The 17,864-nt window shown below is 40.7% G+C and overlaps 2 protein-coding genes across 2 annotated transcripts; both read right to left on the bottom strand.

Annotated features, from left to right (window-relative positions):
• Positions 1-2,214: 2,214 nt before the first annotated feature.
• Positions 2,215-3,144, bottom strand: LOC122707489 (olfactory receptor 4X1). Its single transcript, XM_043922985.1, has one exon. The coding sequence runs from the start codon at positions 3,142-3,144 to the stop codon at positions 2,215-2,217; it is 930 nt and encodes a 309-aa protein (XP_043778920.1).
• Positions 3,145-13,713: 10,569 nt separating this feature from the next.
• LOC122707402 (olfactory receptor 4X2-like) lies at positions 13,714-14,643 on the bottom strand. The gene has a single exon (XM_043922900.1). It carries the CDS (start codon positions 14,641-14,643, stop codon positions 13,714-13,716), a length of 930 nt encoding a protein of 309 aa, XP_043778835.1.
• Positions 14,644-17,864: the final 3,221 nt, after the last annotated feature.

Here is a 17,864-nt window from a genome sequence, read left to right as displayed (position 1 = left end):
ATATAACATTATCCTCAGAAATAATGCAAGGTGTGTTATTAGTCTGTCTTAAGTTGTGTGATGCTGGTTATTATTTAGATAATTGAGATGAGCCAAAATAATAGAGATATAACAACCATTGTTCACTTACTACCTGAAGCACTATGGAATTCCAGAAACTTAATCAACAAAATATTTACTGAGTTTTACACTATGTCACTTGGAGCAAGATACAAATAAATAGGATTCAGGCCATATTCTCAAAGGAGTTATATTCTAACAGGGGGAAAATAACACTGAAATATAGTTATTAAAATGTTACAGCTGAGCATTATGGGAGTTCAAAGAAGGAAAAAGGCATATTCAATTTGGATAATTTTGGAAGCTCCCTAAAGGTAGCAGCATTTCTGAGGGGCACTGTAAAGTAGGTAAGGTGTTAAAAGGTAGAGATGGGAAAATATTTTAGAGGGAAGGCACTAGGGATCTTCAGAAGCCAGTGAGCTTTACCAGAATGCAGCTTAAAAAAAAAAGAACATTAAGAGTAGGCCATACCTTAAGGGTATTACAAGTCAAGTAGGAGTTTGTGGTTGATTCAGAAGGCAATGGGGAGTCATGGAAGAGTCTTAAGGAGAGAAACACTGAAATCAGAGAAGTGCTCTCAGGTGATTTCTGAAAAGAAATCATCTGCTGTGAGTGAGGGTCAGTGCCGGGGTTAGAGTTTGAGGGCTATGTTCTTCTAATGTGGGGAGGTGGTTATAGATATTAGGACTCAAAAAAATATGATTGAAATATGATTGACAAGCAGCAAGGACCCAAGGGCAGTTAACTTCATACTGTAGTCAATAGGCAGCTCGAGTGAGGCATAGAGAGGAGCAGGGGTGCTCATGGATGGAGAGTGACAAGGCAACATGGTTGTGCAAGAGAGTGGGTTATCGGGGTGCTTTTTTCGAAGGGCTGAGAAACATGAGAAGCCAAGAGGCTGAAGAGAGAGAAAACTAATAGTCCAAACAAATGAAGGTATAAGGAGGGAAAACAAGAGGAAGAGAAAAGGACAGACAGATGTGAACAGAAGAGAATTTTAGACATCGAAATGTGAATGGTACATGGAAAACATCTGTGCCTAAGTAGATATCATCACCTAGTGCTTTCAGATCTCTTAAAATCTCCTTGTGGTTCCATTTAATAGCATGAGCTTATATGAATCTCTGTCGAAAGCTAAAACACCTTCTATTCTGAGGACTAAAACCTCCAGGATCAACTTGGCCTGCCTAGAACCCACTGGGCAAATCTTTGGTATGTCAGAACAATAAAATGTCTAAGCATTGGAATGGCCACTATTTCTCTCCTAAACTTTCACCTCCTTGAAGCAGCTTCTTCTTCTTTTCCACCTAACCTCTTCATTATTCCCAGAGAGATCCTGGTTTTCTAGAGAGTTCATTCTCTCCAAATCAGCCAATCTGCCTCAAGAGCACTGTCAAATGTGGAAGTGCAGCACCAGAAAACCCTTCCTAGACTTCATCCTAGAGACGCCTCCAATCCTGTCCGGTCCCGTAAAGATGAAGAAACCAAAATTTGGGCATATATCCAGAGAAAAATTTGGCTCAAAAGTATTCATGCACCCCAATGTTCAGAGCATCACTGTTTACAATAGATAAGACATAAAAGTAAGCTAAATGTCTATCAACAGGTGAATGGGTCAGAAAATGTGGTTCATATACACAATGGAATATTACTCAGTCATTAAAAAGAGTGAAATAATGCCATCTGCTGCAACATGGATGGACCTGGCGATTAGTGAAGTAAGTCAGACAGAAAAACACAAATATCATATGATATCACTTACAAAATGATACAAATAAACTTAATTGAAAAACAGACTCACAGACTTGGAGAATGAATTTATGATTACCAGTGGGGAAGAGTGGGTTGGGGAAGGGATAGACTGGGAGTTTGGGATAGACATGTAAACACTGCTATATTTAAAATAGATAACCAACAAGGACCTACTGTACAGCACAGGAATTTAGTTCATATTCTGTAATAACCTAAATAGGAGAAGAATTTGAAGAATAGAAAAGAAAGGAAGGAAGGAAAAAGAAAGAAAGAAATTACATGTTTAAAAAAAAAAAAGATGGTGGCTGGGCCAAGACCTCCCAGTCAGTTAAATGTAGACAGTGAAATCTCGGTACCCCAATTTCGTATGCCTTGCTCCCCATTTTTCCCTGATGGAATCATCTATTTCTCTTCCCCACTCCCTTTCCTCCGCATCAGTCTCCTCAGGGCGTTTTTCACTTCAGCATTCCTGAATGAGTAAATGACGGGGTTTAAGAGAGGTGTGACCACCGTGTAAAACACAGCGATTATTTTGTCTACAGGGAGGGTGATGCAGGGCCTCATGTAGACAAAGGAGCAAGGAACGAAGAACAGGGCCACGACCGCAAGGTGCGAGGCGCAGGTGGAGAGGGCCTTGCGCCGGCCTTCTGAGGTCTGGGTCCTCAGGGCGCGCAGGATGACCGCGTAGGAAGCAAGCAGCCCCGTGAAGCTGACCACGGAGATGGAGCCGCCATTGGCGACGATTAGCACGCCGACGAGGACGGCGTCTGAGCAGGCCAGCTTCAGCAGCGGGTGCACATCACAGAAGTAGTGGTCAAGGACCTTGGGGCCACACAAGGGCAGCTGGAAAATGAGGAAGGTTTGCCCGACCGAGTGCAGCAAGCCCCCACCCCACGCCGCCCCCAGCAGGAGGCCACACACCCTTCGGTTCATGACAACCGTGTAGTGCAGGGGCTTGCAGATGGCCACGTAGCGGTCGTAGGCCATCACCGTCAGGAGAAAGATCTCGGTGCCACCAAAGAAATGGAGGAAAAATATCTGTGTGATGCAGCCCTTGAGGGAAATGACTCTCCTCTCCATAAAAGAGTCCAGGATGAGTTTGGGGGCTGTGACAGAACAGTAGCAGATCTCCACAAAGGACAAGTAGCTGAGGAATAAATACATGGGGGAGGTGAGCCCTTTGCCGGCCTTGATGGTCACCACAATGAGACCATTACCCAGGAGGATGGCCACGTATAAGAGGAGAAACAGCACAGAAATGACCTTCTGGGCATCCCGGTTCTGGGAGAATCCCAAGAAAATGATTTCAGTCACATTGCTTGTAGCAGCCATGTTCTAAAGCTCAGGAGCTGACACCTGAAATCACCAAAGATGTCTCTTCAATAGTTCAGAGCATCCTTTTCAGACCTTGAGGAAAACTGTCCTTCTGCTTCCTCTTAATCCCCTCTGCCTTGAGCTTCTCCAAAACATGCTGTCCTTGAGACAAATGGGAAAGACAATGGTCATCAAAGCTTGATATTTATCCCAAAGCAGGAGCTGAGCTGGTAATAACACTTCTTTGAAGTGGTTTCTCTTATTCAGTCACTTCATTAACTAATGAATCTTCATGGCAGAAATGAGGATATTTCCTACATAAAAATTGAAGCTCAGAGAAATTCAATGACACACAGTTCGTCTTTAAGCTGAGGCCTACATCTTTCAAAATGTAGCTGCTGCTACTACATATTCTATTCCTGAAGTGTGCACCTTATATTTGGATCCATAATAAGAGTTTCAGTCAGTACTACCTTATACGGTAATATGGAACCAACTTTTGTAGTGGCTATTAGATGTTCTCAACCTCAGTTACCCTGCACTTATTGAATTGCAGCCTGACTCCCTAAAAGGCATAGGAGAGAGGCTGAAAGGGAAGAGACAGTCACCCTGCTTCATCCGCTATCCTTGGAGGTGGCTATGGAGCAGAGGAAATGTGATTAAGTCTTTAGAGGGCTCTGACAAAGGGCGATCAGACACAGAAAATCCATAATCACATTTCTGAAGCCATCGTTCCCTCAAGGTAAACAAGCTTGCCAGCAAACCTAAAGGCATCCTAAGACCATATTCACACACTTCACAACCAGCCTGCAGTCTAGGTCAGCTTCTGTGTGTTGACCCAGTGACAGAAACACAGGGTTTGGGGTCAGAAGATGGGTTTTCAATTCCAGCACAGTTATTTAGCAGATCTGTGATATTAAACAAGTCTATGATTTTCTTCCATGCCAATAAATTTCATCTGGAAAACAGAAATGATAATACCTTTTCCATGGTGCTGTTTTCAGGATTGAAAGAGCTCACAAGTTTTAAATAGTAACTGTATAAGAGGATAGTTGATAAGAATATCAGATATAATTTTTATTGGAGTTTAACTGCTTTACAATGTTGTGTTAGTTTCTATGAAAGCAAAAATAAGCAAATAGAACCTAATTAAACTTAAAAGCTTTTGTACAGCAAAGTGAAAGTGTTAGTCTGTCAATCATGTCCGACTCTTTGCAACCCCATGGACTATAGCCTGCCAGGCTCCTCTGTCCATGGGATTTCCCAGGCAAGAATACTGGAATGGGTTGCCACTTCCTTCTCCAGGGGATCTTCCTGGGTCTCCTGCATTGCAGGCAGATTCTTTACCGTCTGTGCCACCAGGGAATCTAGGCTTTTATACAGCAAAGGGAACCATAAACAAGACAAAAACAATCCTCAGAATAGGAGGAAATATTTGCAAATGAAGCAACAGATGAAGGGTTAATCTCCAAAATACACAAACAATTCATTCAGCTCAACATCAAAAAAAAAAACTGGCAAAAGACCTGAATAGCTATTTCTTCAAAGAAGACATACAGATGGCCAAGAGTCACATGAAAAGATGCTCAGTATCACTGTTAGAGAAATGTGTATCAGAGTATAATTGATTCATGCTTTCATTCTGCCTTATCACCCCATTAGTTCAGAGTCTGATGGGGACTCCGTGTTCCCCACTTCAGAAGGCAGGCCTGACACCCATCTTTCTTTGCATAGATTTGCAGCAGCCTCGGGATCTGACTTAAGCATCTTAGAACTAGCTTATGGAATAGTGGACTATGGAATAACACAGGACTGAATATGCTAAGTGACATGCTAAGTCAGTTCCAGAAAGAAAAGCACTATATGAGACCACTTGTATGATGTCTGTAGGGTAGTAAAGTTCAGAGAGACAGCAAGTAGAACGGTGGTTTCCAGAGGCTGGGGGGGGGGGGGGGGGGGTACACTGAGTCAGTGCTTGGTGAGTGCATGTGCAGAGTGGTTTGTGACAATGAAAGACCTTCTTGAGATGGATGGTGGTGATGGTTGCACAACAGTGTGTGTGCTCTTTAATACGCTGAACTGTGCACGTAAATGCTTCCCTGGTGGCTCAGATGGTAAAACGTCTGCCTGCAATGCGGGAGACTCGGGTTCGATCCCTGAGTTGGGAAGATACCCTGGAGAAGGAAATGGCAACCCCCTCCTGTACTCTTGCCTGGAAAACTCCATGGATGGAGGAGCCTGGTAGGCTACAGTCCATCGGGTTGCGCTGGACATGACTGAGCGACTTCACTTCACTTGTGCACATAAAGATGGTTAAAGTGGTAAATTTTATTTTATTTGTGTTCTACCACAGATTGATAGACAGACAGACAGACAGAGATGAGAGAGAGACAGAGATAGATAAACCCAAGAGACTCCCATTTCCCCTTACCCATACCGACCTCCAAGAATAGAGGTTGAAGCTTGGCAACTTTGTCCTTTCCACTTCCTTTCCCTTTTCTCTTTTATATGCACTAGGGCACCTGGTTCATTTCAAAGGTTGCAGAGTAATTGAAAAACTAGCAGCAGCTGTAGGAAGTCCACAATATGCTCTTGCTATGCATTCAATATTAGGCACTCTTCAAGAGCAAGAGAGATAGTGGAAGCATCTACATTTTGGAAAATATAGATCTCTGTTTAAACTGAGCTTTGTGGCCTAGAGCAAGGGATTGGACCTCTCTGAGTCTCAGTTTCCTTATGTATAAAATAGACATCATAAAACTATACCCATTTGTGGGCCCTTCCCTTACCTCCCCATTAGGCTCCTCTGTATACCCAGCTGACTCTCTTGCTATGTGCCAATATTTCATCCTCAGGGCATTTCAGTGAAGAACAGGAATCATAGGTTGGGCATGCTTCACCCCCATGGCAAAAATGGCTGTGTTAAAAATGGATAATTTTTTCCACAAATAATTAATTTCACAAATTATTTCTGTGAAATTTAGCTTTGAATGCAAATGCTCTCTGTTTCTGTAATTGCCTTTGTTTGGGGGTGTCAGTGGGAGAGATTCTCTCAGAAGATCTGTAAGGACCACTTTAGTTTTCAAATTAAAAAAAAAAAATTAGTCATGCTTTTCTGTCTAACGTCATTGAAGGTTAACAGAATAACATGTATATTTGGTGCAATCAAGTTTTCTCTAAAAAGTTAAATTTTTAAAGTATTTAGATTGGAAGAAAGAAAAATAAGTTGACATTTATTGAACTTCTGAATAGAAATGGAAAACATTTGAAAAAGAATTGCATAAAGAGGTCATCAGACTGTATTATTGACAGTGGCAGTGACATTTTACCTGTGGGGTAATTTTAATTTTAATTCTGACATTTTAACTGGGAGAACTAAAGAAGAGAGTCTGAAAGATAAGATAATGTACTCTTATCAGTCAGTAAGTAACTGCACATTTCCAGGGTTTATGGTTAAGAAAACCAAAACAAGGATGAACACAGAAGCTTAAGATAGATTAGACCAATAAACAACTTCTGTGAAACTTCTTCATTCTTGTCCTCATCTATGATTTCTTATTATAATTGTCCTATCATAGAACTCTAGGTCCTGGGACTTCTGAAAAATAAGATTGGTCTGAACAGCCTCTCAGAGCTATCTGAGAAGCTGTATTTCAGGCTTAAGTCCTCAATAAGTCCAACAAGTAAAATATAATTTTTAAAAAATTCGTCCAACTGCCTTTTCCAGTACTCATTTTCTCCTACTTTTTCTCCAAAGATATTCTATCACCAGAGGAATAAGATGGCCAGCCTCTCCTCACTAGTGTCCCTTACTGAGTAAAATAAACCGTTAGATTTGGAAGGAAGCTTGTGGATTCCTCTTCTTACAGAAGACCCAGACTCACACGGAGGGCTGGTGCAGAGCCTGGACTAGGATCAGTCTGCACAGCTTCCTGTCCAATACTCTCTCCCTTACACATCTCACCCACTGACTCCTCCCACGGGTGCCCCCCGACAGCAGGCTTCCACACTGAACGGAGAGCGTGGAGAGAGAAGAGAGTCATGTTGATAAGAAAAGGCAAAGCAAAGCTAAAGAGTAAGCTCTAAAAAAAATAACAGTAACGATGTGGACAATAATGTGCTCCTACTTCAGTTTTCCATCTTTACAATTTTCTACTGTTACACCTCACATAGGGTAGGGAACTCAGCAGAGTTAATAAATATTGGAGGTTTGACCCCTGAATTATACATCTGCTGCTACACCTATTTCAAAACGAAGGTATCATTGCAAGTATCCTGTAAACTATAGATAGATAGATAGATATAAGTATAATGAAGGTATGTAGTATAAAAAGTAAGCTTTTTGAAAATAATTCCAAAGTATGCCCCCACAGAGATTAAGTGAGTAAGCTTACCTTGAATATTGCTTATTGCCTTGATTCTTAACTTTATCTTCTGAAACTTCCGTAGTCAGAAAACTGATTCACTTGCACAAGTCACTCCAGGTAGACAGAGATTTGTGTTTCACAGACACAAGGAAATATAAACAGTATGTTAGCTTGCACTGATCTAAAACTTGGAAATCTTGGGCCAAGATTGGTCCTCAGCAATATTTAGGTTTCTGTGTAGTTCTATCCCCAGGTTTGAAAGAAGCTAATGCCTTCATTTTCACCAGACACTTTCAGGCATGAAAATGTTTTAGCCAGCCCCCTTGAATTTTTCAAAAGGATATTCTTGCATAACTCAGCAGTTGATGAAAACTAGCTTTAACGCCCCCACGGTGACCATTTTACAAGTGGTTCTGGTGAGGGTGACTGTAATATCTGCTGTAATAAAGCCAAGCTACAGAGTCACTTTCTCCTCCTGTCATTGAAGGTGGCAGGAGAGATGTTAATAGGACGATATCTAAAGTGTGAACGATCTGCTGAAAGAGTGGGCAAATCTAAGAAAGACTGCCCATGATTGAAATACATGGAAGCCTGAGTAACAAAAATGAATGGTGCAATGAGTGTGAAGACCCCGCCTGAGTCAGAGTCTGTTCCACCCAAAAAAGCACCACTTAATGCTTACTTTTCTTCTATAAACTCACAAGGCACCACCCATGCCAATATTTGTATGTGCCAATTCCGGCACTTAACGACTTTCTCATGAAGAGAGTTATAGGGGAATAGAACAAGATCAGTCTGTCCTAAAACCCAGGAAAATGAAGATTTAGAAAAATATTTGCTGGACGGTGAAACTGTGTGTGTTTAAGTGAATGAGATGGAAAACTGAGACAAGAGAATTGAATTCCCTGAACTTTTCTGGCATCCCCTGCCTGGGGAATTTCTGAGAATAGCAAAAGTCAACTTCCCAATTGTTTCCTTTCAGAGGTTAAGGAACTTATCTCTAATTAATCCAATTACAATGTTGGGACTTCTACTTGCCCCTGTATAATTAACAACCGCTTGTCCTGGCCCCTAGAGGTTTCCATCTGCATTTCAAGCAAATGATGGAGGAGAATCCAATATCACATCATCCTTCTGTCCCACCGCAGACATCCGCAAGAGGCTTTTGCTGGCCAACTCTGACCTCACCCCTCACTAGCTCAGTGAAGTCAGTGAGTTCCAGGGAGACTGTAACCAAGAGGACCAGGACCACTTCACACACATAGTCCACATGTGACAGTTGAATCACAGAATGCTAGTCATTGAAGGGCCTTCAGGATCATTTTACCCAACTCATTCATTTTATAGGTGCCCAAACAGTCAAAGAGGGACAATCACTGTTCCAAGCCACCCTGTGCATTGATAGCATGGTTAAACTCTTTTCCTAACTCCTAGTACAGAGGTCCCACTATGACTCATTCTTAAAGTTCTAAGCATTTTATTACTGTAAGCACATGGTTTTCACATGCAAGGGCTTCAGAAAGACTATAGTTCCCTAACTTCTGGGCATAGTGTCTTAAGTAACAGCATGGTACATTTGTGTCTTTCAAGTTCTCTAACATCTCACATATAGTCACAGTAACACTCTATTAGAAACTAGCATTCCCACCTGACAGATTAGGTCACTGGGGTTCAGAAAGATGATGAGAATGGTTCAGACCTAAATAAATAATAAATTTCCCCGCTGTGTCAAGGGACTCGGTGTAGCATCTCCCATCCACACAGAATGTGTCAGCAGCAGCTGGTGCCTCACTATGAAGTAAAGAGGCCAGAATTAAATAGAACTAGAATATGCCCCCAGCCTGCTTCTGTTCTTGCAGCCATGCTACTTCCTTGGAGCTTTGTATGTTTGGCCAAATAAATTATAAAACAGTGGTGTATGCATGTGGCCTCCTCCTGTAACTCATCTTAAATACTTCAAAAACAGAAACTCTATTTTTAAAGCCCCAGGATTTCTCACTACTTAAAGGAACCTGTGTTAAACCTTTCTCCATCAATGCCTATCTCCATAACTTTTTTTTTTAACTAAATGGCATTAGCTACCGTAATAGGCTCAGGATTTCTTAACTTCTCACCATTGTATCTCTGAAAAAGAAATAAATGTTGTAAAACCACTGTATGTTTAACAGCTTTTTTATATCCAGAACCTGGGAAGGACTTCTAGGAATAACACAGGCTGATGGAATGACAGGAAGTGATATAAACAATGGCCCAGGGTGTGCATTTCTGTGGCCAAAGATGCATGAAGAGAGAGTTTCCTTTCTGCCTTTCCTCACCCCTGTGAGTCAGAGACCCGTGCGTATACATGCACATGCGCGTGCACACGCACACACACGCGCACACACCAGCTGCTTAGAAAGAGTTAATACTGGTAGCTCAGTGGGTAAAGACTTCCTGCAGTGCGGGAGACCTGGGATGATCCCCTGGAGGAGGGCAAGGCAGCCCACCCCAGTACTCTTGCCTGGAGAATCCCCATGGACAGAGGGGCCTGGCGGGCTGCCGTCCATGGAGCTGCAGAGAGTCAGGCACGACTGAGCAAATACGCATGAGTTACTACTGAGTTTAATTTTCTATTTTAATTGAAATAGGCTTGAAAAGTAAGAATGGTGCGTATTCAAGGCATACAGTGTGATGTTCTGACATGGGTATGCACTGTGAAGGGCTTCCCCGGTGGCTCAGTGGTGAAAAATCTGACCACAACGCAGGAGCCGCAGGAGAAGCAGGTTCGATCCCTGGGTCAGGAAGATCCTCTGGAGGAGGATAGTAACCCACTCCAGTATCCTTGCCTGGAGAGTTGCGAGGACAGAGCCTAGCAGGCTACAGTCCATGGGGTCACAAAAAGTCGGACATGACTGAAGTGACTTAGCACACATGCGTGCACTACAGTTCATACCAGAGAACAAATATTTGCATTTAAACAGTCCTTTGAACCTAATAAAAAGAACCACAACCCAAATACGGATAGGGAAATTATAGGAACAGTTTATACAGAAAATACAAATAGCTTTTTCAGCCACACCAAGCAGCTTGTGAGATCCTAGTTCCCCAACCAGGAACAGAACCCAGGCTCGTCCCAGTGAAAGCGTGGAGTCCTAACCACAGGACTGCCAGGGTGCTCCCCAAATGTCTTTTAACTGTATAAAAAGATGTGCAACTTCATTCAAAATAAGGAAAATGAAAATTAAAATTATTTGACTTCCCATTTTTTCAATTATTGGATTAGCAAAATCCCAAAATTAAGCAAAATATTTTACAAGAAACACAAAGTTGTTGGTGAGAGTACAAATAGGTGAAGGACAGTTTGGTAATATCTAAAGCAGTTTTATTTCTAGAACTACATGGTAGCATAGTGGCACATATTTAAATCGAAGTTATTCACAGCAACACTTCAAAACAATCCAAATTTTTATCAGTGGAAGACTGAACAAGTAATGACTGTATATCCATTCAATGAACACGGCAAAACTACAAGAAAGAGGAAGTTCTCCTTGTATATACAAAAATCTCCAAGACATATTGTTAAGTAAATAAAGCAAATTTCAGGTTCATTTACATAGTATGTCTGTGTAAAACACAGAGATAAAAGATATATATATACCCACTAGATAAACAATTTTCTCAGTTTTTTATTTTTCTTTTGGGGTTTCTTTAAACAAATACTGGAATATATATATATAATATAATATATGTACTATATATAATATGGGATTTTATAATATACATTATAATTATAATATATATAATATATAATTATATTATATAATATATTTATATATAATATAATATATACTATTATAAAATATATTATATATTATACATTATATATTATGATAATATATAATATATATATATAATAATGTGTTGTATAAATATAATATGTTAACATATAATATAATTATAATGTATTATTATAATTATATAAATATATTATATTATAATATAGTGTTTAATAATTATATATATTATATATCATATATTATATATCATAATATATGTAATAACATATTATATATTATATAATATTTATATATCATATATATTATAATATCACAATCATATATATCATAATATGATGTATAATATCATAAATATATTAAATATATAATATATAACATTTAATATCTATTATATGTTACATATATCATATATTTTACTATATCATAATATATTTATAAATATAATTATAATATATATAATTATATGATAAATATAAATATATATTATATAAACATATTTATATACTATATATGTTATATATATTATATGTAATAATATATATATTCTAATATTTGCTTAGCGAAACCCCAAAAGAAAACTAAGAAAATTGTTCATCTAGTGGGGATGTGGGAATGAGGTAAAGAATGGAATGAAACTTTCTACTTGGCTATCTTTTTATTTTGCTGATGTTTTTTAATGTTAAGAATATATTATCATTTCACAAATTAAATTAAAATTTTAACTAATTTCTTTAAATATATGAGTTTAGTTGATCTTGTAAGATAATCTAAACAGACACAATGCAAAAAAATCAAAAGAAAAACTGATAAATATTACTATGTAGAAATGTAAAACTTTAAACACTTTAAAGTTTAAATGTTTACATGTTTAAAAACATTAAAAACTTTGTAAATAAGACTCGAAGCTAAATAATAATTAAAACTATCCTCCTCACTTACCAAAAAACCTAAAAATGGAAGTTGTACACAAGCTGTCTTTAATTTTCAAAATATTTTAACTTTAAAATAATTTCTGACTTACAAAAAAGTTGCAATAATAATACAAAGGATTCCTTTATATCCTTGATCCAAATATCCCAAATATTAATATTTTATCACATTTTATCATTCACTCTCTCAATTGATAAATAGATAGGCAGAATTTTTTCTGAAATGTCAGAAAGTTGGTGCTACTGTTCATTCACTTTTACATATCTTAATGAGCAATTCCTTGATCCAAGGACTTTCTAAGACATAAACACATTACAGTTGTCAACATCAGGAAATTAACTATGAGATCATTTATTATTAAAAATACCTCACCTACAGCACTTTTATCAACTAATGACCTTCATCTAGTACAGGATCCAGTCAGGGATCACAGGTTACATTTGGTTATCATCTCTCTGTAATCTAGAAAAATTCTTCAATTCTTTTGTCCTGTATTTTACAAGAACATAGGCTAATAACTTTGCAGGCTATTCCTCAGTTGGGGTTTCCACGATATGTTGTCATGATTAGACTCAGGTTACATATTGTGGTAGGAATATCACAGTAATAATACTGTGCGCCTCTCCAGTCTCAATACTGATGGTGCTAACTATGAGGAATTGTTTAATGGGGTGAATTCCAGGTTTCTCCACTGTAGACTTCTGCAACTAACTTTTGCAACTAATAAATATGTTGTGGGGAGATACTTTGAGACTACATGAAATCTTACTTCTCACCAAGAAAATGTTAAGTGATCATGTTCAATTCTGTCACAAGGAAGGTTACTACAGCATTTCTAAACCTCAATTTAACATTATGCCTTAAAGGTTTCAATAACTTTTAAAATAGTAAATTATTTATAGCAAGTGAAGGTGAAAGTCACTCAATCGTGTCCAACTCTTTGCGACCCCATGTCCATGTCCATACAGTCCATGGAATTCTCCAGGCCAGAATAGCAAGTGAGCTTCTTTAAAAAAATACAGTAAAATATTTCTATTCACAGATCCTGACCTCAGTATTATTTTTCCCTCAGTGTTACTTATATGACTAAAAAATTAGAAATGATCTAAACTTATAACCATAACAATGACTTAAGTAACAGTATATCCATAAGAGGAAATATTTTACAAGTAATTATAATGAAGTTGAGCATGGACACCAGTTAGAATACTCTAGAACTAACAAGTCCTGCGAACTGAACTTCGTCCCATTCTGCCCCTTCAGTTTGGACTAGACATCTTTTTTTTTTCTGACTACTGAAAAGATGGAGTAGATTTGCTTCCAATCTTTACATCTACTTAGACATAATCTTTTACATTTTTATTGAATGCAATAATATACATATTTTTATTAAAATGTTTGTTGTGAGCATTTCTCTGTTTTTATTTTCCTCTATAATAGGATTTTTAAATGCTGGTCTTAGCATCATTCTGAACTCACAGATCAAGACCAAGACCAAGACCACAGATCAGCCTCTACCTCTCTTCTAGCTTCATCGCTCTGACCCACAGCCTCTTCATGGCCTTCTTCACTTCAGCATTTCTCAGGGAGTAGATGACAGGGTTGAGCAGTGGGGTGATCACCGTGTAGAACACGGCCACCATCTTGTCTGCAGACAGGGTGGTGGAAGGTCTCAGATAGATGAAGACGCAGGGCCCAAAGAACAAGGTGACCACGGTGATGTGGGACCCACAGGTGGACAGGGCCTTGCGCCGCCCCTCAGAGCTCCGAGTCCTCAGATGGAGCAAGATGACCACATAGGAGGCTAAGAGGACCACGAAGCTGATCACAGACAGGGTCCCCCCGTTGGCAACGATCAGAAGACCAACGAGGAAGGTGTCAGAGCAGGCAAGTTTGAGCAGGGGTAGCACATCACAGAAATAGTGGTCGATCACACTGGGGCCACAGAAGGGCAAGCGGAAGATGAGAAGGATTTGGGCCAAGGAATGCACGAAGCCCCCCATCCACGCTGCCCCCACCAGGAAGGCACACGCCTGCCGGTTCATGATGGTGGTGTAGCTGAGGGGCTTGCAGATGGCCACGTAGCGGTCATAGGCCATCACGGTGAGCAGGAAAATCTCAGTGCCACCAAACAAGTGAATAAAGAAAACCTGTGACATGCAGCCCCACAGAGATATGGCTTTCCTTTCAGCCAGCAGATCTGAGATGAGTCTGGGGGCTGTCGTCGAGGCGTAGCAGATCTCCACAAAGGACAGGTAGCTCAGGAAGAAGTACATGGGGGAGCCAAGGCTTCTGCTGCTCATGACAGTGAGGACAATGAGGAAATTCCCCAGCACGATGGCTACATACAGGAGCAGAAATATCACAAAGAAGACTTTCTGCACCAGCTGATTGGAAGAAAGTCCCAGGAAAATAAACTCTGTCACATTGTGTGTTTTAGCCATGATGTAGTCACCAGGAGGCAGTAATTTGGAAGGGTGATCTGAAATGATATGAAACAAAAGACTCCTTCCTTAAGGAGTGAATTATATAATAGTCCCTTGCGTACCTGAAATGCTACCATTCAAACTCTGCAACCTTTGAACCTTCTCAGAAATAGGAAATCCATCTCTGCAATCCATAGAACCCTAGGCTCAGTGACCCTCCTCTCAGAACATTTTGGAAATACTGCACTTTGCACATTGAATTGTAGGGCGTCCCAGGTGGCACTAATGGTAAAGAATCACCCTGCCAAAGCGGGAGATGCAAGAGACGGGGGTTCGATCCCTGGGTCGGGAGGATCCCCTGGAGGAGGGCATGCAACCCACTTCAGTATTCTTGCCTGGAGAACCCCATGGACAGAGGAGCCTGGTGAGCTACAGTTCACGGGGTCACAAAGAGTCAGTCACAACTAAAGCCACTTAGCAAGCACACACACATTGAATTTACTATAATTATTTTATGTGACCATCTGCCCCACCAGACTGAACTTTTAGAGCAGAGATTATTTCTTACCACCACTCTATCTCCAGTGCCAACTAAAGCACCTGCACAAAATCACACTCACTGAATGTACATAGGATGGAGGATCAGTGCATATAGATCATCCTAGCCTTCTTAGCGCAGTATCTGGTACATCACAGAAGTTCAGCAAATACTGAAAGAACAAAGGTCACCAAGGACCAAGACCACATCTTCTCCATCCCTGAATCCCAGGTCTGAGCGCGGTGCTTGCCTCAGGCAAAGACCAGGCCAGCGTGAGAGCACTTTGCAAAATACCAAGGCCTTCCTGGTAGCATTCCCTTCACTTTCAAAGGGGAGTTGTAATGATCACATGCTCACAAAACAAAACTCACCCAGAGTTTCTGTGCCTTTGATGTCTCACCCCAGATCTTTTTTCTGCTCTGGTCACAGAGGGGCAAATAACGCCCCGAGAACATCCCTTACGTAGTGCAGGTCTCAGTTATACAGTTTCAAAGCAGTCAGGCCAAGCTCACAACCAGAGCTCATATAGCTCAGGAGTTGCCGGATGGGAAATCGGCTCCCCTTTCCAGCCTTACGCTTGGGAATGTTGGGACTAAGCCCGTGGGTCTACTCCACCTGATTAAGAAGAACACAGAACTCTTGTCTTTCCATGTTCCACAGAAAAAGAAGAATTCTGGCAGCTCAGCCTTGAGTTCTCCCTGCTAAGGGATGCCAGGCGGAAGGCATGATGATCAAATGAGAGACGACTGGTCCCCAGAGAGCCATGTCTTTCCCCTTCCTCATCAGGCACCTGCCTCATGGGAAGCAGGACCTGGGTACTAACATCCCAAACTTCCTTGTAGGTAACATAACTTCAGAAGTCAATAGGGAATATATTAAAGTAATTTCACCCAGTGTTCACAGGGCACTTAGGCTGTGGGTCCCTATACCATGCAGAGGTCAGTTAGATCCACCTCTTGCTTATCACAAACTCAGTCATGTGACTTCACATGACAAGACACCACTCAAAGGATGGGTCCAAGGAATATGGGTGGTGTGTGTCAGAAAACTGAGATAGCGCTTCTCCTGGCCTTTGGTTTGGACGAGGTTACAGGCATCCCCCACTTTTCATAGGTTCACTTCACACCACCACTATTTTCCTGTTACCTGTTTCCCGAAAAGGATTTTTTCCTTTTACAGAAAAAGATAAAAAGGGAAAATAGCAGCATTTGTCTTAACAAGTGAGCATTACAGAGGCAGCACACGCCCCAAGCAACTGGCACTGCCAAGCATTTCAGCATCAAGCTGCCGTAACTCTCAGCTGTGTCTGTGAGCATCGGTGGTTTATCTTGATTTGTTTTATGTGTCTGTTAGCAATATGTGTCCTAAGGTGATTGCCACTTTGCTTTACCTCATTTCAGTTTACCAAGGATGATATAGGAACACTCTAGTTTTTTTTTGTTTTGTTTTGGGAATTTGGGGTGTTTCCTGTTTTTATTTACTTCCTTGGCTGTGGCGGGCCTTAGCTGCGGCACACGAGGTCTTCGCCGAGGCCTGCAGGATCTTCCACCGTGGCATGTGGGCTTTCTCCAATGCCTGCACCCGGGGGCCTCTATCTAGTTTTGGCCACGGGCTTAGTCGCCCTCAGGCATGATGGATCTTAGCTCCCAACCAGGGATGGAATCGCATCAGCAGGGTTGGAAGGTGGATTCTTAACCACTGGGCCACCAGGGATGTTCCAGAACACTCTAAATTTTGGATGGAAGGAGAAACTGGTACAAATCAGTGGTTCCTAACTGGGGGTGATTTTCCTCTGAGAGGACATTTGGCAATATCTGGAGACATTTGTCCTTGTCACAGTTTGGGTGGAGATGTGTTACTCCTGGCATCCAGTAGGTTGAAGCCTGGGATTCCAGGACATCCTACATGAACAGGACAGCCTCCCAAAAGTATCTGAACCAAAATGTCAACAATGTTGCCATTGAGATACCCTGATAGAGACATACCAAGATTTCTCCTAAATTGATCGTTATTGAAACTAGGTATCTGGTACAGGTGAGTCTATTAACCATGCTATGATGATAACAGCTGTATATGGTTTAAATTTCTTGTAACAAGAGATTTTAAATTTCACAAAAGAACTCACATCCTAGGGCCTCAATCCTTTATCATTCATCAGGGAAAAAATCCGGGTGTGCTGTCAGGAAAACAGTATTGCTAGGAAAATGGTTCTTGGGAATTCTCTGGTGGCCCAGTGGGTAAGACTTCATGCTTCCAGTGCATGGGGCACAGGTTCCATCTCTGGTTAGAGAACTGAGATCCCACATGTTGTGCAGCATGGTTAAAAAAATAAATGCTTCTTGCACTTGGTCCAAACTTTCATGCTAATTAAGGAAGCTGAATTACGGGTTTTAGTCATTTACTTGGGGTTGCACAGTCTCTAAGTAGTTACACTGGATTTCAGTCGAAGACTCTGACACCAGATTCAAATCCTTTAACAACCTAACTGTGCCCACATCATTATCCCCTAGGGTTCCCTCCACCAAAACTCCCTGTGGAGACATCCCTTATTTAATGAAAGAACCATGACATTATTGAACAGCAGGGTGACCAGCTCAGAGGAAACACAATATTTGGTCTAATATTATAATCTCATTCCTATTTTCACTACTTACTATTCCAGCCTCCTTTGCATCTCAGCATAGACATATGACCGAGTCCT

The sequence above is a fragment of the Cervus elaphus genome, chromosome 1 (genome assembly GCF_910594005.1).
Source record: "Cervus elaphus chromosome 1, mCerEla1.1, whole genome shotgun sequence".
NCBI classification, from domain to species: domain Eukaryota; kingdom Metazoa; phylum Chordata; class Mammalia; order Artiodactyla; family Cervidae; genus Cervus; species Cervus elaphus.
Note: the sequence above shows the minus strand (reverse complement) of the source record. Positions and strands in the feature narration are given on the sequence as shown.

Bases quoted from the DNA above. Each gene is read 5' to 3' on its own strand.
- LOC122707489 (XM_043922985.1), bottom strand. From the start codon at position 3,144: ATGGCTGCTACAAGCAATGTGACTGAAATCATTTTCTTGGGATTCTCC.
- LOC122707402 (XM_043922900.1), bottom strand. From the start codon at position 14,643: ATGGCTAAAACACACAATGTGACAGAGTTTATTTTCCTGGGACTTTCT.